Raw genomic sequence first — 22319 nt, 5'->3', positions numbered from 1 at the left:
TCTTGCAGAAAGTGTGGAATTTTCCAAACTTGAGGCTACCGAATACATGTTCATTAGAGTTCTTGACATGAGCTTTGCACAGACTGATCGATCTATGGTACCTAGGGCATTTTCAGTACACCCATCATCACAGTATTGAGGCACCAACCTATGCAGTATAGCTGTCAAATAAATTGAAAATGCATGTGACCTGTGAATTTTTTTGATGTTACCATACTTACATTTTAAGTTCATAAGGGCAAGGACAATCTCTTTGTGTGTTTGTAAAAAGCCTAGCACAATAGAAATCTAATCCATGATTGAGGCCCTTAGGTGCTTCTGCAGCACATATAATTAATATATGTCATACAGATTGCAGCCTTTCTTGTCACCTTGTAAAAGTAGGTAAAAGGTCAGGAGTTTGAGTGAGCCAGGTTTTTTAGATCAGAGTTTCCCAAATCATTGTCTGTGAAGCTCACTGTCTGTGGAGAGCCAGCAGGTCTCATGGGGATGGCTCCTTGCTTCCAGTTCTTCATATAGCTGTTTCATTGCAAAGAGCCTGGGTGTCTCTAAAAGAAACTGGAAATGAGGGGGAGGCAGTCCAGCTGCCTATACAAAGGTCTACTGCTTTGTAGGAAGAGAGGAGCATTACTGGTGCTACCAGAAGTAGCCAGTTTTGGAAACTACCATCTGGAGAGGATCAGGATCTATCAATGAATGAAGAAAAGCAAAGGGAATGGGTTCTAGGCAGTATGTCCAGAGTACGAATAAGAGATGTCTCGAAAGTATTCCAGAAGATAAAAGAACCTGGCATCTGGACAGTATATACAGGGGGAAAAAGGATCAGGTGCCAAAGAAACTCAGGTAGAGGATAAGTGAGAGAGGGCAGAATAGATACGAAAGGGAGATTATGATTAATTTTTTCCCAAATGATAATCCATGGGACATTAAAATAGTTATAAATATTTTCTTAATGTTACTTTTCCACGTAAGTAGTTGCTGCAGGGATATTGCCTGATCACCACTGGGAAGGGAGGATGGCATGTGTAATTTCTAGACGGAAAATGGTCCGGACTGTCTCTCTAAAAAGTTTGAGACTCCCTCCCTCTCTTGAACTCACATTCTCTCTCTCTCACACACACACTTGCTGTAGAGTATTAGTTGCAGGTTGTACCATGTTTCATGGGAAAGACTATTTTGTATAAAATTGCATTTAACTTATCTCAATGTGTATCTTCAATTGGTCTAATTTTTGTGTGTGTGTCCTGTTCCTATTCCTTCCCCTCTTCCCCCCCCCCACCCCAGGCTAAAATTGCTAGATTGACAAAACGTTTTGGAGCAGCCAAAGAGGACCTGAAGAAAAAACAGGAAGTAAGGACTAAAATTGTAGATTCTTTTGTTAGTTTTTGCTCATAACTAGTCTGAGTAATAACCTGTGGAAATACACCTTTCAGTATGAAAAGAATGCAGTAGAAATACAGTTAAACAGTTTCCCCTGTTATGGAGAAAATGTCTACCCTCTGCTAATTGCAGAAAGTGCGAGCGGGTGTTGCCTTAGTTAGTTTGGTCTGATGCTGGGTATGAGACAAATAATTTCAGAAGAGTTGGTTAGCAGGTGGTAATGTTAGAGACTACAATAAGCCTAGTTTCAGAGTAGCAGCTGTGTTAGTCTGTATTCGCAAAAAGAAAAGAAGTACTTGTGGCACCATAGAGACTAACCAATTTATTTGAGCATAAGCTTTCGTGAGCTACAGCTCACTTCATCGGATTCATTCAGTGGAAAATACAGTGAGGAGATTTATATACACACAGAACATGAAACAATGGGTATTATCATACACACTGCAAGGAGAGTGATCACTTAAGATGAGCTACTACCAGCAGGAGGAGGGCGGGGGGGGGGGGGGGGGGGGGGGGAAGAAAACCTCCTCTTAAGTGATCACTCTCCTTACAGTGTGTATGATAATACCCATTTTTTCATGTTCTGTGTGTATATAAATCTCCTCCACTGAATGCATCCGATGAAGTGAGCTGTAGCTCACGAAAGCTTATGCTCAAATAAATTGGTTAGTCTCTGAGGTGCCACAAGTACTCCTTTTCAATAAGCCTAGTGTTTCCATCTTTTCATTAAAGTTCAAGGACTTTATTCCGATTTTCATTAAGGCCTCTTTACACACTCTGGCAGCATAAAGGTGCATTGAAATGAGTGTAAGAGCTGGTCTACAGGGTGTGGCAATGTGCACTAGAGGGGTTTAAATTATAAAGAGTTTAGCATGCACAAAGGAACTTTTAATATCCACCAGCAGTATCTATGTAGGACAGTTAGTGCGCAACATAGTGGTGTGCTTTAAAATTCACAGCCCTCTAGTGTGCATTGCCACACTGCATAGACAAGTCCTAAGTTTAATTTAGAGCAGTGTAAAGGGACCTTGTTGTAAATGAGAATCCAGTTTCAAGTTCATACATAAAAATTAAGAAATTAGATGCAGTTCTCTCAGATCGCAGGACAGGGTCGCCTTCAGAGGCTCTGGATCCAGCCTTCCTCTTTAACCTTGGAACAGAGTTTGAAGGACTCTGGAGGGAGCCATGCCCACCTTCCTCCGCAAGACAGATCGATGGCCATGATACAGGGCTTTGGTGGGGAAAGCAAGTGAGTAGATCCAGACGAATATCTCCTTTCTCGTCACATTTTGGGGGAAAATTTAAAGAAATTAGGAGTAAACAGGGAAGAACTATTTCCTTGAGTCCAGAAAATGTATTTGTAATAAGTTACCAAGGAAAAAGATGGAAACTAAAAGTCCAGATGAGTTCAAGAGACCTTGATTTCCCCCTACTGAACAGTTGGAAGCTGGGATTAAGATATGCCAAATAGGAGGGGACAGTATGCTCCATTGAATGAGCTCTTGGAGCTCCTAAAACATCTCAAGTTCTTATGTCCTGAGTCTATGGCAGTAGAAAGTGCATGTTGGACAAAAATGAAAAAATACAGAGTTTAATATAAAGAGGTAGATTTCAAGTTGATTTATTTCTTTGTAGAATCCACCAAACCCACCTCTGTCTCCAGGGAAAGCAGTGAGTGATACAGGCAGCGTCAGCAACCTAACCTATAGGTGAGGACTAAGAATGCAGCTGTGTGTCATTTTCAAGTTTACTGGAGTAGGAATTTATAATTTGAATACTGAGTTGTGCTTAGAACAAGCCCAATAAGAGATCTTGCTGCATATAATTCAGTGAATATCCTGAGTTTGTGCTAGTTTAATATGCTTGCATTTTACCCATTTATAATACCCTTTCATTTCCTTCTTTGCTGTTCAGCTGTGAACGCATGCCAGTTCTTTTCATGTTACAAAAATCATATATTTACTACAGGAAATGTGAACTTCGTTAAGGTAGTGCCAAATATTGAGTAGCTAGTAGTAATACATTTTTAAAAAGGAGTTAAAATTACCTTTTAAAAAAATGTTACAGGTATTTTTATCGGGAAAGGTAGATTGTGTACAAGTGCATTAAAAGTAATGAATGAAGTTGGCAGTACTGTGGTAGAGATGACACCATGGATTAATTTACAGGAAAAAAGTATTTAGTAATAGGTGGATATTGAAAATGACATAAGTACAAATAGTTTAGATAATTTTTTTTAAACTACTGCTTTCTCTAGACTCCTGTACTGCTTGTTGGTACACCTCAGAAGCACTCACTGGGAGATGCTAACATAAACCTTTATTCCATAGAAATGCCAGCACAGTGAGACAGATGCTGGAGTCCAAGAGAAACACAGGAGAGAGTACATCAGCGCCTTTTCAACCCCCCATGAATGCAGGTAAGAAGCTTCGCCTGGTCTTCAGAAACGCACTTTACAATTTTGTTGAAACAAAGACTGCATTCCTGAAAATTGTGAACGTCAAGTCTTTTCTACAGAATCATTTTCTACTAACAAGCGTTGGCCAGATTAACTACATACTTACTATATAGGCAGTTGCCTAACTTTGGCCCTGATCCAGCAGTTTTGTTGCACGTAGTCAGATGTCATCCCCTTTGACCTCAGGGGGACTGTATATATCTGCAGGGGTCTGCCTGTGCATAGCAAGTTATAGAACTGGGGCCTTGGTCTCTTATAATTGTGCCTTTGTAATTTCTCAATAACAGGTTGTAGTATTGTTTCCATAAACTGAATTTTTACAATTCTTACTGCATTTTATCTTTGCAGTGTTTTAACTGATGGATAAAACTTGCCTACTAACACTTTCTTGAAAATATGAGTTCAAGATTATAACACTTCCCTGCATCAATCATGTATGTGTATAATTTTGACACTTAAAAAAATGCCATCTATTTATTTCTTCAGGGTAGAGGTTATATCTTCCTATATATTTGTACAGCACCTAACACAATGGGGATCATATACTGATTGGAGCTTTGGGCATGATTGTAATATAAAATATAAATAATATTTTTTTAAAAGTTACATACTGTCTGGCTCCCCTGGTGAAATTATTAATCTAATATTGTGTTTTCCCATTTTTATGCTGTTGTATTGATGTGAAATTGCTCATTTGGTACATAAACTTAGAAATATTTTTGTCCTTTCTGTAGTATCTACTCCAAGTCTTGCTGCTCCTCAGACAGTGGTCAGTGGACATCCCAAACCTCAGACTCCTGTGACTTCCAGCTCCTTGACAACATCAGTTCTCCCTACAGCCAACACAGCTACAGTAGTTGGCACCACACAGATGCCCAGTAGCAACACTCAGCCCATGTCTGTCTCACTACAGTCTTTGCCAGTAATTTTGCATGTTCCAGTTGCAGTATCCTCCCAGCCTCAGCTCCTGCAAGGCCACACAGGGACTTTGGTCACCAACCAGCAGTCAGGCAATGTTGAATTTATATCAGTACAAAGCCCTTCTACTGTTGGTAGCCTTGCCAAAACTCCAGTGTCTCTGGCGTCTACTAACCCAGCTAAACCAAATAACAGCCCTTCTGTGCCCAGCCCTGGTATTCAGAGGAACTCTCCGGCCAGTGCTGGGTCAATAGGGACAACACTGGCAGTACAGGCTGTTTCTACAGCACATCCTGTTGCCCCAGCCACAAGGACTACTTTGACCACAGTGGCTACTTCAGGACTGTATAATCCTACCAGCAATCGGGGTCCCATACAGATGAAGATCCCACTCTCTGCATTCAGCAGTCCAGCTCCCACCGAACCAAGCACCGTCACAGCACCTCGAGTTGGTAAGCTATGCTTGAAAGTTAATTTTGGGAGTGGAAGAGAGAACAGATGTGCAAGGGGAACATGAAGCTTTTTAACAGGCTAGACGTGGAGTTTATTCATATAGGAATTTTATTTGCTAAGAATGGTTTACTGAGACAACTCCTCTAGACTAAAACCTGTCAAAACTGCTTAGACCAAAAAAGTGTCTGATTTTTAGGTTTCTGTTGGACATTTCTGAATTTCTTCTAACAATAAATGACACAAGCACTTTTGCCTGCTAAAGTTTTCTTTGTTTAGAATTGGGTTTAAACCACTTGATGCCAGAAACTCTGTCTACTATTAGTTATGTATTTATTTTTAATGCAGCCTTCCAAAATGACTGCATTACCGCAGGGATTCTCAAACTTTTTTTTCTGGGCCTTCCATTTGAAAATATTTCATGCTGTGACTGGCTGTGATTGCTATCCCCCAAAAGTGATAGCAATTACAGTACACACTCGTAGGAGCATACTTATGGTATTGCCATCCTTACTTCTGCACTGCTGCTGGCGGCAGCGCTGCCTTCAGAGCTGGGTGGCTGGAGAGTAGCGGCTGCTGTACTCTCCTCCCGCTCCTGCTCCCCCACCCCTTGGCAGTATTCTTTTGTGATCTTGTGACCCCCATACAATAGCCTTGCAATCCCCTTTTGGGTTGGGATCCCCAGTTTAAGAAATACTGCTTTACAGAGTAAAGGCACATTACAAGGAAAGTAAATACTGTACCGGTGGCATTACAATATTGTTGCACACATTTCACAATACAGCAGAATAAACATAAAAAAACAAATAAGCAAAGTGAACAAATGAATGCTAAACTTGTGTCAAAGTAAAATGTATCAATTTTGTTAAAGCAGAGCCTTCAAGCGCAATGAATGTTTAAAAATGATACTACAGTAAGCAATTGAAGTGCTTTCCTACCATCTTCAGCCATTTGGTAATGCTGCTGCTGCTTCTCTGCATTTCTAGATTCAGTTGCCATATGTCAGGTGGAGCAGTCTTGAGTATTTTTGGGACTAGTCCTCAGTGTTTCAGGCTGAATGGGTATCCCAGTGACAGAGAAGCAGTACTGCATATTCATAGATTCTAAGGCCAGAAGGAGACTACTGTGATCATGTATGAACCCTCCTGTATAACACAGGCCATACAACTTCCCCAGAATAATTCCCGTTTGAACTAGAACATGTCATTTAGCAAAGCATCCAATCTTAATTTAAAAATTGCCAGTGATGAAGAATCTACCACAACCCTTGGTGATTTGTTCCAATACTTAACTGCCCTCCCTGTTAAAAATGTATGCCATATTTCCAGTCTGAATTTGTCTAGTTTCAGCTTCCAGCCATTGATTGGATCTTGTTATATCTTTGTCTGCTTGACTGAAAAGCTCATATCAAATATTTGCTCCCCATATAGGCACTTGATATAGCCATCTATTTAATAGCTAAAGCCAACTATAAAAAAATTATAACATTGCATGGTAAGGTAAATGCAAGCAGAGCTTGGCACCAGAACTGGTTTTATTTCACTTTTTTGTCTGAAATTACACATTCAAACTGCTTTACTCATCAAGCTGACACTTGTTTATACTGTATTCAACTTTTAGATCAGAACCCATAACTAACTGTAGTCTTGCTTTGCTTAGCACTTCGGAGTAGGAGTTTTCCCACTCTAACGAGCAAGGACCACTGGGAGTTTGCATTGTGTGTCAGGAATATATTCCCCAACCCCTTTAACATGTATAAAATGAAGCCTCCAGGATCTACCTAGTAAAGATGCAGTGTCTGTTCAGAGAGCAGTCCTTTCAAACTAAACGTTTCTGTGCATAGTCATTGTATCTGTGTTCAGAGTCAGTTTGCACTAAAAAATGTGAATACATATCTTTGTTTTTTACTTTGTCTGTCTGTGTAAATACAGAATAAAGAAGGATTTGGGGGATTTTTGTCATGGAGATTGCTAATGAGGTATTCCAAATATACATTTAGAACACTAAGAGACCTCTGAGAAAGAAAATGTGTAGCATTATTAATGGACTGGAAAGTACCTATGATTTTATATCTGCCATCCCATCTACATTTTGTAAAGCACTTCGAGAGCTACATCTGAAAAATGCTGTTACAGGGTAGAGCATAATTACTGTGGATTAGGTTAAGTGTCAGTAATTCAGTGTTGCTGGGTATAAAGCTTTTAATTTTGAATCATTAACATTTCCACCAAGTGTATTTTTTATCATTGTATGTGTGACACTGATTAGATATTGCAAATGAACAATTTCTTGACCCCCCCAGAGAGCCAGACAAACAGACCACCAACTGATGCTTCAACAAATAAGAGACCAACTGAGAGCACAGCACAGGTAGGTTGTGGTTTATGCTTGTAACATTCTGAAGTTATAATCCACAGGAGCATAGTTCTTCACCTGTCTCTCCCATCCTGCAACCAAACAACTTAAATTCCTTGTTTCTTTCCTTTCTGCTTTTCCTTTCTAGCATTCAATTCTTGGTATTGTTTTGTTTTGTTCGTTCGTTTGTTTTTTCTTCTGACCCATAGTGTTACTGAAAACATGAACTCTTGGTAATATTTGCAAAGATTCCCAGTATAATTAGGACCAACAACTTTATGTAAATAGATGAGTTAATTCCTTTCTTTCAAAGAACACTAAAAACGTGTTTGATACAAAAGAACACAACCCAGGTTTGTCTACAGCTTCTGAACTTTATTTGAAAGCCGCAAACCTGTGAAATTACTGCAAACTTCTCCTTGCCTCACTATGCCAAAGGATTGTCAGATGGGAATATATGAATTGGGTATCTAATATTTCAGTTCTGTGTACCACACCACAAAGTCCCTCTTGTAGAAATGCCCACTAGACGTTAAAGAAGAATCTGCCGTTCTCCCAACTCCTTATGTCTTGGGACCTCTTTTGAACTTGCATTGAAGTGAAATGGTAAAATTAAATCATTTAAAAATCACTTGTAGTTGGTTTTCTGCATATTGTATTTTAAAATTAAATCCCCTCCCACGAAGAATGGTATTAATGAGAAGTAATTCTACTGAAGTCAGTGGAGTTTAACTAGTATATAAACTGTGAGAGGAAAATGAGGACAATAACTTTTATTGTGTGACTTGCCCCTGTTTAATGGTATTTCAAGATAATGTTCAATCTGTAGGGCAGGAGAAAAACCTTCTGGGCTGGTGTTTTCCCCCCAAACATAATAGCAGTAGTGATTTGGCATAGCTGACAAATATTTTAGAATGACCAATCACTGCCATCTGTAAATGATGTATTGACATTGAGTTTCTAAAAATGGTAGCTTGGTACTTAATTTTTCTTAGATACCTGTGGATTATAGCTACAAAAATGTGATTCGTACTTGATAGCTATATATATATTTAATCTCTGGAATACAGAAAAAATTGACAGATTTATGGATTCAAATCTCAGTTGTTAATGTCATCTTAAGATATATATTTAAGAATATTTGATGTTTGGCAAAATCTGAAAGCCGGCAAAGATTTTGCAGAAACAACCCCTGTTGGTGGTGATAGTGGTCCATCTAAGTGGTGGGTGTGTAGCACAAAAGGAAAAGGCGTTACGCTTTCCGGTTTTCAGCTTTTTGTTACATTATATGTTTCTAGGGCTGCTTTCAGTGAAATGAATTAAAGCATGTGTAATGCCATGGTTACTAATGATCTAAAAATTTTAAAAAATTTGGCTAGAGAGGTATGATCTTAAGACATGCCATGTCATTTTAAAAAAATCCAGTTAATGCCACCTGCTTTTTGTTATGTAAAATCCAAAATATTATGTATTACTCCGCACTTCACAGCTCTCAGAACAAAAAGTAGTTCGCAGAGTGCCGTATACCTGTGGCATATTTGATGGTACAACTTTGATCAATTGTTTCGAAAACCAGTTGAAACAGGAAGAGACTTCATCAGACAGTAAAGAGCCAGTAGAAGCAACACAGACGAATTTTAACTTCCCTGAGGATGTCCTGTTTGGCTTGGAGGAGGAGGAAGAGGATGCTAAGAGCATCAAAAACACCCACAAGCAGACTGGCTGGGCTGCTAATCTACTAAAGCAGTGGCTGGCTAAAAATGGCAAGGATCCTAGCTTTGAATTGGTGCCAGTAACTGAACTCAATGATATTTTAAGAGAGTTTTATTACACAATAAGGAACCATGATGGAAATACCTACAGTGTGGCAAGTTATAAGTCCATGCGTGCTGGCTTGAACCGGCATCTCAAAATGCTACCCTATAATCGTCAGATTTGCCTAATGAAGGACAAAGAGTTTGCCAGTGCTAACATGGTGTTTGTGAGTGTGTTGAAGATGCTGCGCATGCAGGGGAAGGATGAAACTCACCACCACCCTCCCATAGCAGCTGAAGACTTACGTAAGATTAAGCTGTCTGGGGTGCTGGGGTTACATAGTCCTCTGGCACTGGTCAACAAGGTGTGGTTTGATTTGCAATTGCATTTTTCCAAACGAGGGAGGGAAATCTTAAGAGACTTGGCTCCAGATGCCTTTGTTGTTGAGAAGGACAAGAATGGGCGACGTTATGCTATGTTTAGATATCCTGGCAAAGGGAGAAATGCAGAAGACCCCCATAAAATGGGTAAAATGTACGATATGCCAGGAGACCCAAACTGTCCTGTTTTTTCCTTGGAGCTTTATTTGTCTAAGTTGCCACCTGAACCCCCTGCGTTTTACTTGCATCCATTAAAACTAACGACAGAGCAGATGCGAGAGCAGTCTGTCTGGTACAAACGGGAACCTATGGGAGTGAACTACTTGGGTACAATGATGCCCAGGATAAGTGTGGCAGCCAGGCTGTCCCAACGATATACCAATCACTCTCTCAGAACTACCACCATCCAATTACTATGTGAAGCAGGATTGGGGCCCAGAGAGATCATGGCAGTGACAGGCCATCGCTCTGAGTCTGCTATTAGACATTACTGGGGAGCTGCAGAAATTCGCTACAGGGCCTGGTCGGATATAATGGAGAGTAACACTCCCAATTATCTCTATAACACTATTCCAAATGAAGTGGTAAAAGAACCAGTATCTGATGCTTCCACTTCTTCCATAAAACATGTCATTTTAGAACAAAACAAAATGTCATTACTTCCTAAGAAATCTATTGCACCTGCCAGCAACCATGTGACACCTAGCACTAATGTGACTTTAATCCCTGGGGGACACATGGCTCTGAGTTCTAAAAGTCACATGACGTTGAAACACAGCTCTTCCAAGGTGCTACTTCCCAAGGACATAGCCAGTGTGACTACCAGTGCTCTTCAAGGATGCTGTAGTGAACCTGTGTTTATAAGCCGTGTGATAAAACAAGAACCAATGACTTGACACATCTATAAAAGGAATCAATTGAGATTCATTGCTAAGGTAGAAAAAGGAAACGTTCTACTGTTGATTGAATTTTTTTTGCACTTGGGGCATTAAGGAAATTTCTTACTGCTTAGTTCAGCAAGAAGTATCCTGCCTGTGCCCCCTGAAGTGAGCTGTGAACAGAAATTTTGAAAGAGCGAGGCTTGGAGTCTGCATGACCTTTTACAGCAGCTGGGACTATAGTTGGTCAAGCAGAGCCTTTAAATAAAGCCATCTTCAGTAAGTGTTGCTTTATATCTTACACTTACGGAGAGTGTGTGTTTATTGTTATACCATCATGTGCCTGCTGGCTATGATGTAGCCTTTTACAAAGAGGAGAATACTGATAATTAAGAGGAGTAGGCACAAATACACTACAGGTATTTATACATGTACTATCACGCAAGCAATTATTTGATCACCTTCTCTCTTTCTGTCCAAATTGACTTCATCCTTATTAGGACAAGAACTGGGATTATGCTGGTTTTAGCATACTTCTAAATTGACTGTCATATACTTGTAGTGATCTGAAGAGTTTGGGATTTATTTCTTATTTTGCACTTTTACAAGTCTCCTCCTTCCCCTTTCATAGTTCTAGGTAAGGGAAAAGTTCTTAAACATTCTGGTCCCCAAAGTCGCTTCATGATAACTGATATCAAAATGCATAGCCTGCTACTGGTACATGGGAAAAATATTATTATAGCAACTGCAAAGGAAATAGAATGGCCCCATGAAAGGCAAATAGGTACAGGTGACATGCTGTTTGTTTGCATGTGTGCGCGTGTCTTAAATATTTGTATATCTCTCCTGTACTGGATTTCCATCACTTTTCACATTATTCCTGGCCATGAAGGATGTCTCCTGCACTTGGCAGGAGTCATGAACATTTGAGTCTGTTTTTTCCCCTTTCCAGAACTGAATGTACCATTTGGTCGGCATATGCAAATTAAGATAAAATTGTTAACATTCATGTATCAGTGCAGTGTAATCTTCCATCAGATTCCTTCACCAAGAGGAAGTGTGTCAGGAAGTCTTGTTCTCTCCCAACCCATCTTAGAAATTACTTAGTTCGCCCTATGGACTTAGTATATTAGTCACTGCCTGATTGCGGCAAGTTGATCCTATCATCACATTTCACAAAAAAGGGGTTTCTTACAGGCTACAAATTTAGCACCTGTCAGTGAATGTGTTAGAAATAAGTTCTAAATGCTGCTTCAGCAGTGAAGAACAGTAGGAATTGAAAGGAGTAGGAGGAGTTAATTTTAAATGAGCCATCCTAGAGAATTTAGCCCAATGACTTTAGTACCTCTCGTTGCCCCTTTCCATGAATTTTCTTAAAAGGACACTGGCAAAGTAAAGATCGTATTTGAATTTTTTTTTTTTTTTACCTATTGTAACATGTAATACTTAAGATTATGATAAATGAAAGCTAAGAGAAAATATTTTTCATGATACTGATTGGGCCACAGGTTGAGAACCACTGCTTTAGTGACTCCTGTAGAAACACAGTAGACCCCGTATTATCATTTTACTGTAGGATGAAGCAAATCAAGCTCGGGTGTGAAGGAGAACTGTTTCTAATATCTAGAAAATTGAGGGACAACCTAAATTCTCATAATATAGGGGAGCCATGCAATATCCTACTCCAAGACATAGGATTGCTAAAGAATTTGAGTAAATTAAGGTCCTAAATTAGGGATTCATTAAAAAAAAAATCATGGTTCTGCTGGACTAGCAAGTTGAATTGCTTCTTCTAAAAAGCGCTTTGTCTAGGTTTACACATAATGAAAATATATGCATAGCACTTTCCAGACTACCCTTTATATAGAAAAAGAAAAGAAACTTTCTCATCCTTATAATCTTAGGTAGTTCTGTACTGTGACTTATCTATAGTTAAAGAGAACAACTGTTTACTTTCAACTTGAACAATATCCAACAGAAACAGTGCTGTTGATAGAAAAAAAAAATCTTCTTCTTTGTCCCCTTTGCTGCTTATTGTGGTCATACTTACCCACATGCCCTGTTCTGGTCTTACTGCATTTTGTGTGACTTACTGTAAAGGCATACTGCAAGGCTAATGGTTTCAGTCTTTGGGACAAGGCTAGTTGGTGATTATATATATGATATAAATTTTAATTGGACTTCTATTGCAACCACTTCTGTGGGGAAGATTTTTTAGTAGCTTTTAATTGGCCAATTTCTGAAACTAAGTTTGGGATTTTTTGTCATTAACTACGTGTGCCATATTGTCAGCATTAATTTGACTCCTGCTAGTTTGAAACTGTTGATTTGCAGTATGACTAGATTTTTCTTTTCCTGTGTGGGGAAAAATTTCAGAAGTGGAAAAAAGCTGTTTCTGGTTGGAACAGGAGTATGTGCCTTGTTTGAAAGTGGGTTATTGCTAAAAATTGGTATAAATTTTAATTTATTTCAAACCTTTCTTAGCTGAAACAGCCCTCTGTGCCATTAGAAATTAAATGGGTACCACCAAAGTTCTGTTTTAAGTTCAATAAAGCTGAGGTAGGGGAGCAGGATGATGGCTCATGATATGTAATAGGATATATAGAGCATTTTATTTCTGTTGAAAGTTCAGATATGACCATGGTCAGGAATAAGCAAAATTATTTATTATATGAGAGCTGTTTGGTTTCAGTCCAGTTCTTTGTGACAGCTTCTGTGATGCAGACACATATATCAACATTTATGCTAATTGGCCTCCTTATTAGCAGTGTCAGCAGAGAGATGAAGAAAAAGGACATGAAAACTGAACTTACCTATTCCCCCTCTATATAGTCCGCAAAAGAGAAAACAGAGGGGAGATAAGTTTTCAAGTACATAAAAGGTTTTAGAAGGAGGAGGGAGAAAAATTGTTTTTCTTAACCTCTGAGGCTAGGACAAGAAGCAATGAGCTTAAATTGCAGCAAGGGAAGTTTAGGTTGGACATTAGGAAAAACTTCCTAACTGTCAGGGCGGTTAAACACTGGGATAAATTGCCTCGGGAGGCTGTGGAATCTCCATAGTTGGAGATCCTTAAGAGCAGATTAGACAAACACCTGTCCAGAATGGTCTAGATCAGCATTTCTCAGAGGTGGCCTCATGTGGCCACCAGGGTTTTTTCTTGCGGCCACAGCTGCCTGGGTGGTGATTGGGGGGGCAGAGCAGCGGCTCCTACCCCGGGGTCACCCCCTGCCTCCTTCTGGAGCCACAGACACTGTAGGAGCAGGCAATCAATATTAGTTCCCCACCTTCCTGGGCGCGATGGGGCTTGGGCTTTGGCTTCAGCCTGGGGTGGTGGGCACCAGGCTCTGTCCCCCAGCCACGCAGCTTCAGGCTCTGGCCCCGGGCTCACTCCTTCATGTCACCACTGGCCCCCAATGCCTCCAGGCCCCACCCATGCAGTAGGACCCTAGACTCCAGCCCCGGACTCACCCCCGTCACCCTGACGCCTGCTGCCTCCTCCATGCTCCCATCCAGTCCCCCATTGCCCTGGCCCTCCTGCCTCCTTACTCACCTCCCCATCCAGGTTTTAATTTGTCCTCCAGCTTGCCAAGGATGAGTAAGTCTGCTGTGCAAAGTGATATTAACAAATATACAAATATCACTTTTCACAATAGCAGACTTACTAGCTAGCAAGCCTTTAAAAAAAAAAATCAAACAGAAAAAGCAAAACATGCAAAGCACCTTATTTGTTTTTCTAGTCTCTTTAGGCCCAGTAAAGAATAGGGACAACTGTACATTATTTTTATTATTGAGTCTGCAAAAAACCCTACATAAATAAATTACAATGATTTGGACATGTATATGTGCATATTTATTTGTTTTTCCTAAAGTTAATTCAGTATTTTAAGAAAAATTGTCATAGCAGCCACCAGCAAGAGTTGGTGGCCGCCCTCTGAGGCCACCCAAAAATTTGTTTTGAGAATCCCTGGAGATAATACTTAGTCCTGCTATGAGTGCAGGGGACTGAACTAGATGACCTCTCAAGGTCCCTTCCAGTCCTGTGATTCTATATGGTCTCTCTCTTCCTTAGTCATGGGCAAGATACATTTGAGGGCAGCGTTTATGTGCAACTTGTACTGCCCCTACCTGTAATTTACCTGTTATAAAAACAGAATTTCAGTCTCCAGACCTGTCAATCTGGCACTCTTATTAGCAATTAAAATTAATTGAAAACCATCTAAATATGACAAATGCATTTTAAAAGAATTTGCTGCTACTCCTTTAGTTTCTGTAATTGGACTTACTCCTGAGAAGCTGAAAAGTGTCATACTAGTTGCGAAATGTGTAGCCCTTACTTGCCATATGGAGCTCAGTTTTTGGAAGGGTGTCTGCCATTTTTAGGAACTAGCTTCCATTTCTCAAGGCAGAGTTGATTGTCATCAGGGGCTCCCAAAGCAGTGTGGCAAATGACTGTGTCCTCTTTCTGATACACTCAGAAACTTCAGTTTTAAATCCCCCTTTCATGCTAAAACCTTGGTGCCAGGAATCATGGAGGCCTTTGTCAGAAAGAAGTCCCACGTTTTGTCCTTTCTCCAAATAGTGTTGGGAAATTTCTGCTGCCAGCCTGAAGGGAGAGCCATAAATTCCAGTTGTGCTTATAAAGTCAGCCCAGCTCCTCAGAACATGCTGAGATTTTTTTAATGCTTTTCACTGCTATGAAAGGAATTAATTCTGACCTAAGCTACAGTATGTGAGATCTAGAAAATCAATTTTCCTCATTGCATGGACTTTCTCTGTTACACACACCATCACCCCAGGAACCTTAATTGTCCAAAATGTCAGAGAGATAGGGTTGAAATCATCTTAGTGTTACTCTGTTTTTAATCTGTCATGTCTGTTTTACCCTGAAGGGTTGCACACTGGTAATTAGTTCAACATAGACAGATCTACCATTAAGCAGCAGTTGATCCATGGACCTTCAGTTTGCAGCTAACCTGGTTCTCCTTTTTCTATCCTCCCACCCTACCTCCCCAAAAGAAAGCATAGGGAGAGGAGAGGAAAGCTTATTGCACTTACATTTTATAGTCTCCTTTTAACTTATCTTAAACTTTCTCTTGTTCTTACTATCCAGTCACTGCCCCTTTCATCATGATCCTCCCAGTGCCTCAGGATCTGGAAGTATAATTTTAAAAACATGGCAGGCACTTAATATAAACCTTAATATATAAATGGTTCTATGGAAACAGATGCGATTTCAATTATATTTCAAATCTTTGTTATAATTTTTGAAGTATTTTTATTATCCTAATTTAGATACCTGATTTATACATTATATGCAATATATACTATGTATAAACACAGGGCTGTGACATAAAAAGAGAATATACTGTCTTTTAATATATTGATGAAAGACATATGTCGGAGGTATTAAAAATGGCTGGGTTGAAATCTTTACCTGTTCAGTGATGGGTACAAACTGTTGTTAAATCCTTGTGTCAGTTAAACAGTGGCTTCTCCTCCCTTCCCCTAATCAGGGGTGCACTTTATCCTTTCGCAGAACAAATAAAATCCTTTTGAGTTTATGCCTTATCTGTGCATTTTATCTTTTCAGCTAACATGGTTAGTGACCCATTTCCCATTGTTTCCAACACTCCCTGACTTGTTTGGTTATTAATAGAGCTTCTTTGAAGGCACTTTGTTGACAATTCTAAATTCACTTGGTAAGGTGTTGATAAATAAAATACACTTACAACTTTCTTCTCCCCTCCCCTGCAATATGTGATAAACTTAATGAATGCAGAGTCTGTTGGGAAACAGTGTGATCAGAGTGGACATGTCAGCTTTAAAGATTTATAAGCAGCTAGTAATATACATTTCATATTTTTGAAACATTACTGATTAAAATGTTTCCTTGTGTTTTCATATTTTTTTCACAGAAAATAAACATGTATATATTATGTATGTAAAACAGGACACTGTTTTTTATGTCTCTGACATTGAAGGTATATTTTCGCTGCTAAGGTTCAGTTATTTCTAATCTGTAAGGTGGAACCTTTACTTGAGACTAATTCTAAGTCCAAGACTTGGGCTTTGTCTACACTACCAGTAAAATTTTGGCAATGAGGGATGTGAAAAAACCACTCTGCTGACTGATATAAATTTCACCAGCAAAAGTGCTGGTGTGGACCAGCACTTTTTGTTGTCAAGAGAGGCTCTCCTGCCAGCATAGCTCTCTCTTGCTGGCAAAGAGCAGCTACCCAGGAGACCTTACAGCTGCACAGCTGTAGCGGTACAGCTGTACTGCTGTAAGGTCCATAGTATAGACATAACCTTAGATTTTCGGGCAGTACAGAAACTGTACTAATGTGGATTAACATCCCATCACTATTTGAGCGCTGCCCAATTCAACAACATGCAGTGCTTCTGGATGAAGCAATGCTCCTCCAAAACCTCCCAACTTTTAAAATGATGCATCTTTTCCCTGAGACCCTGACTATGCTAGGAAAACTCTCCCCAGTCACTAACAGCCGTCTTCTACAACAAGCAAAATTTACTAGTGTTTATAGAGCTGGGTTGGGACTAGAAAATTCAGCCAAGTGTTAAAATATCTAGATCAACTGCTTTGTGCCATTATGTTAGCCACAGATAGCTTAATACAGTTCATTGTATCTACTGCTTTAAACCTTGATTTTTTTTAAAAAAAATGTATTTTTTCTCACCAATTGTAGTATTGGGATCTTCCCTAGTTCATGCTCGCCTGTCTGTGATGCTTACCATTTTTGGGTGGGCAGTGGGTTTTGAGGAAGTGAAGTAAATGTATCACCTTACAAAAACAATGAAGAGTAGAGATGTTTGTTTGTGTGTGTGTGCACACGCATGTGTTTGTTATATACCCTTTTAGCTACATGACTTAAAAATGCAAAGCCACAGCAACAGAGTGAGAAATGTATGAAGTGCTATCTCAGTTGCTTATTCCTTAAGAAATTGCTGTTAGAACTAGAATTGGCTGTGCTAAGGATCCTAATTTTATCCACTAATAATTTTTATGTTCGTGGGAGAATAGATGAGGCTTACTTAAAAATCCCTATGGAAATAGAGCCAATTTACATTATTTGAAGAAATAAAGAAATGAAAGGGTATATGATAAATAGGGGTATATTAAAACTGGTTACTCTGCTGATCCCTTTTTTTGTTCAGACTTGCTTTGTTCTTTTGAAGAAAGTAATGAGCAGTTCTGAATGGGGGTAAGGGGAACACTATGGTCCCATCCCAAAGATACTACAGAAAATGTCTGTTGGCAGTACTTGCACTTTGTGCGCGCACCCACACAATGTTAAAATGAATATTTCAGCCATGTGAAACTCTGCTTGTTTGGAGTAAAAGGCGAGTAAACTTAGATTTTTCGTTATTGTCATTTTCATCATCTTGGTAAGAGAAGGCAAATATAGTGCCTGGGTTGGTAAATTTTCATGACAGTTTTGCAAGGCTGGAATATTTAATACATTTTGTAGGAAGGAAAGAGCATAATTGCTTTGGAGGTCATAACTATTAAGTGGCCATATACATCTGATTCTGAAGTAATCTGTGGGGCTAAAATATGTTGAAAAATGCTGAACTTGTAACTTTACAACCAATTCTTAGTGTGTGGTCAAAATGTGTAGTTTCATACCCAGATGAAAAAAGAGACAGTGCCAGGCCCCAAAACACCCTAGATAAGCAGAGTACTCCCAGTTTTAACTCCCCCCTCAAAATTTTAAGTGTGATTTTGCTATTATATAACGCCTTGGTGCGTCTTGTATGATTGTAATGTGATGCTGCACAGTTTTGTCTGTTTTAGAGCACTCCAAATTTTGTTTTCTGTTTTGTTACTGTAGAAACTGTTCTAATATTAATAAAAAATGGTCTGTATTCTGTGGACCTGCCACAGATACCCTTCAGAATCTGTATCTTTACTAGGCTGGAATGAATTTTCAGTTTTGCATTTTCAATTTTTTTTAAGCTTTTCTTTTCTTTTCTTTTTTTTTTAATTAAATGTTTCTTTATATAAAGCAGGTGGCATTACATAAATAACCATGCGTTGTTATTTTTACGTGATCAGCTGAACCATGGCGTTATATAATACCAAAACAGCTTTTACAATTATATATAGTGTCTGATTTATAAATAAAATAGTGGAAAACACCTGTTAACTTTCTCCAAAATGCTTTCCATGCAGTAAAAATCAAGGTTTTACAGTGATAAAGAAAGGTCTACACATATATTTCTATGTTTAGCTGCAGTACCCAAAAGGTTTCTTTCCCAGAGTTCCATTCGTTAGTGTACTAATAATTGGTGTATATTGCCTGATATGCCAGCCACTACCTCTCCTTAAGACGATTCTCAGAATTGTAGCTGTCTTGATCAGACCATTAGCCTCCTTAACCTTTTTTGGTCTTAAATTTCTCCTATCTCATTCCCTGTATTTTAAGATTTCTCATAGAAATGGAATTCCTGCTTGTTAAATTGTAAACTGGTATCAGCCTTGTATATGGCAGAGGTTGTCTGAAAGGCTTTCTGGTGCCAAGCTCACATGTTGTATCTTTCTCTGCAGTGTGCTTTACAGGCAGCATGAAAAACAAAATGTTTCAAGTCTGTGAAAAGTTTTAGCTGTGGAATGTAATGTGATAACTCAGCCCAATATCTCCAAACTCCAAGTAGTGAGAGGGGGAATGACTTCAGAATCAGTAAAGCACCATGTCATTACTATAAAGCACCTGAGGCTGCTTTTCATTATGCTGTGGGACAACTACTTGGACATAGTTACATGCTTTCAAAGAACTTTTACCCATCTTTGTACTATTAATAGTATGCACCTAGATTTTATTGCAAATCTACATGGTGACATCCTCCCAAATGAAGGCATCTTCTTGCAGTTACATGTTATGGTGACCCTATTTACTAGTACTGTAGACTTTAACTAGTTCGTCAAAGCAAATACTTTGGTTTCAGCCATTTTACTTTCACCAATAGTTGTTCATTCTTAGAGTGTGTGGTATATTTCTTTGTCGTCTGTGAGAATTTGTGTTGTGCCGGTTATAGGAAGGCTCCATTTATATCTCCTTATTCCTACATCACCTGCCTTCAGGCACAGAAAAGTGCTTTATCCCTGCTTTGCTCCTGACATACACCTTCTAAGGCGTGTCTCACTGGTCAGTGTGACTGCTTGTCAGATTATGCAGTGCTGCAGTTCTTTCTTTTTAGAAAGAATTGCTGAGGTAGAATTGGGGGAAGCAGATGATATGTTATCACATTATATCTGAAGGTGTGTAAAATTTGGAATCTAGACCTCTTGAGTTGATCCTATTAGTTGACATTTGAAGTTAGGATTCTTTCATTACAATTTTCTGTATAGATTCTCATGATGAAAGACAAACATATTTCCAGATGGATTTCATACAGACTTAGTCAAGCCAGTGTGTCAGATCACTTTTCAGTAAGATGGCTGCAACCAGTAGAAGACTCAGGAATGCCAAGTTTAAATATAAACACCTCCTTACCCCTCCCCCCCCCCAAATTAAAGTACATTTTAGACATGATTTTCATTATGTGGTTTTCTAAACACTGCAGTAAGTAATATATGTTCAAACTATTTTTTAAATTAGGATTTGAATTAAACCCCACAAAAAATAGAATTGCACAGTCTGTCACTGGTTTGAAGGAGATTTATACTTTGTCACCTGCTTTGCTTCCCCTCCTCCAGTCCTGCACATGTCTTTCCTCTTTCACATCCCTGAACTTGCTAGTAGTGTGGAAGAGCTGTTTATTGCCAATACACTCTTCTCCCTCACTATTTTGATCTACTTGCTACTCATGGCAAGCAAATTGAGCAGAAGAGCCGTGGTAGAGATTATTTTTACAGTGTTGTGGTTGTGCCTACCAGCTTACCGATATAAGAAGGTACTGGAGTCTTGATTAACTTTTCACTGCTTAAGAAATGAGTTTTTTAGGAGAGACTTGGATCAGAGATGAAAGCAGTGCCTATTGGCCATGTATTTCAGGTAGAATAAACAATACTAAATGAGACGTGAAGTGGCGTTGTCAAGCACTTGCATATTGCTTCCAGGATTGGTGGAGATGGCTGCATCCCGTTCTGGTCTATTGCCTCTTTTTCCTCTCTTGTTGGTTTTTCTTCCTCCTTTACTTTCCCCCTCTTACCCATCTGTTGCCTGTTTATTCTTCCCTCCCCTTCACTCTTCCTTGTCTCTTCTGTCCTCTCTCTCTTGTTTACTGACACTCCTCTTGTGCCTGTGTTGTTAATCTTGTTGGCTGGCTGCACAGCAGACTTCAAAGTGAAATTTGCTAGTCTGGAAAGCTTCACTTTGCCATGAAATGGCTTACTTGGAAAGTGAAATTTACCAGACCAATTTGAAAAACAAACATGAACACATTAATAGGAGCACAAAAAGGTAGTTTATAAACCATACAGAAACCATAAATTAATTTCTTATTACAATCCTGTAATTGTATTAATATTCAAGATGTAACCTTTGACATAAAGTTTCAGAACAGAGTACTTTTTTACAGTTAAGCTTATAAATTACTGGGAAAGGATTCCTTTTAAGAAGAAACTCTGGCATAAGCTTTAATGGTGTTGGTATGAAAACAACAACAATAATAAACAAAAATGAAGTTAATTTTATTTCACCCTCTACAGAAGAGGCACTGTTGCATAAATAAATATAAAATATGACCACTAGAAGTTAAACATACAAAATTCTCATGATGTGGAATTACCAGTTTAACCATACAAAAACAAACGTAAAAAATATGCCAAATAAAGAGAATATTAAGGAATATTGTAGCAAATGGAATTTTTAGTAGTAAAATTTCTGCTTTTTTGGTATAAAGGTTTATAAACATCAGTGCTGCTTTTCAGAAGGATTCAGGAGATAGGATCTAGCAGAGTCTTGTGACCAGTTGCTGTTTAAACATGACCTCCAAGGTTTTTTAAAGTTTGTTCACTTTTTTGCCTGAGAGACTCAATGATCCATAGCCATCCATATCTGTTTTATTTATCTGTGTCAAAGTCCTTATTTTAATGATTTTTAAAATTCAGAAATAGTGGCTATAAACCCCTCATCATAAAAACCCAAGAGAGACTTAAGCTTTATTTTCTGACAGCACTGCTCTTTGTGTGCCAAGCACATGTAAGTAAGAGTCCCCTCTCTGTTGCATTCATCACTTAAACATTTCTACAGTGTCTTGGTGAAAGTTAATTGTTTAGGTTAAAACTGTTGTGACAGGGTTGGGCTATAGGAGAATAATAGAAGGCAGATATGTTAGCCCCAGGCTAAGTAGGTCCCTTTTCCCTGGGTAAGGTAACAGGGAAGGTTCCAGAACAATCAGGAACCTTCTGGAGACAGTTAAGACAAGCTGATTAGAACACCTGCAGCCAATCAAGAAGCTGCTAGACTCAATTAAGGCAGGCTAATCAGGGCACCTGGATTTTAAAAAGGAGATCACTTCAGTTTGTGGTGTGCGTGTGAGGAGCTGGGAGCAAGAGGCACTAGGAGCTGAGAGTGAGAACGCGGACTGTTGGAGAAATGAGGTGTTCAAGCATTATCAGACACCAGGAGAAAGGTCCTATGGTGAGGATAAAAAAGGTGTTGGGAGGAGGCCATGGGGAAGTAGCCCAGGGAGTTGTAGCTATCGCACAGCTGTTCCAGGAGGCACTCTAGACAGCTGCATTCCACAGGGCCCTGGGCTGGAATCCGGAGTAGAGGGGCG

At 39.2% G+C, this 22319-nt stretch overlaps 1 protein-coding gene across 15 annotated transcripts in view; it reads left to right on the top strand.

Annotated features, from left to right (window-relative positions):
* The window catches only part of LOC102940459 (activating transcription factor 7 interacting protein), a 169757-nt gene that overhangs the window by 103784 nt on the left and 43654 nt on the right, over nt 1–22319 (top strand). For 7 of the 15 annotated variants that reach the window (XM_043544660.1, XM_027826477.3, XM_043544644.1 and 4 more), the window contains 5 exons: nt 1285–1350; nt 3016–3089; nt 3711–3799; nt 4573–5208; nt 7509–7576. In XM_043544660.1, coding sequence (XP_043400595.1) covers nt 1285–1350; nt 3016–3089; nt 3711–3799; nt 4573–5208; nt 7509–7576 — 933 coding nt within the window. Of the gene's footprint in view, nt 1–1284; nt 1351–3015; nt 3090–3710; nt 3800–4572; nt 5209–7508; nt 7577–9050; nt 16136–22319 lie in introns of those variants that run through there. The other 8 variants (XM_037883331.2, XM_043544641.1, XM_037883345.2 and 5 more) reach the window with 3 other exon arrangements.

Source organism: Chelonia mydas, chromosome 1 (assembly GCF_015237465.2).
Source record: "Chelonia mydas isolate rCheMyd1 chromosome 1, rCheMyd1.pri.v2, whole genome shotgun sequence".
NCBI lineage: Eukaryota > Metazoa > Chordata > Testudines > Cheloniidae > Chelonia > Chelonia mydas.
This window is presented reverse-complemented; position numbering and strand designations above follow the sequence as displayed.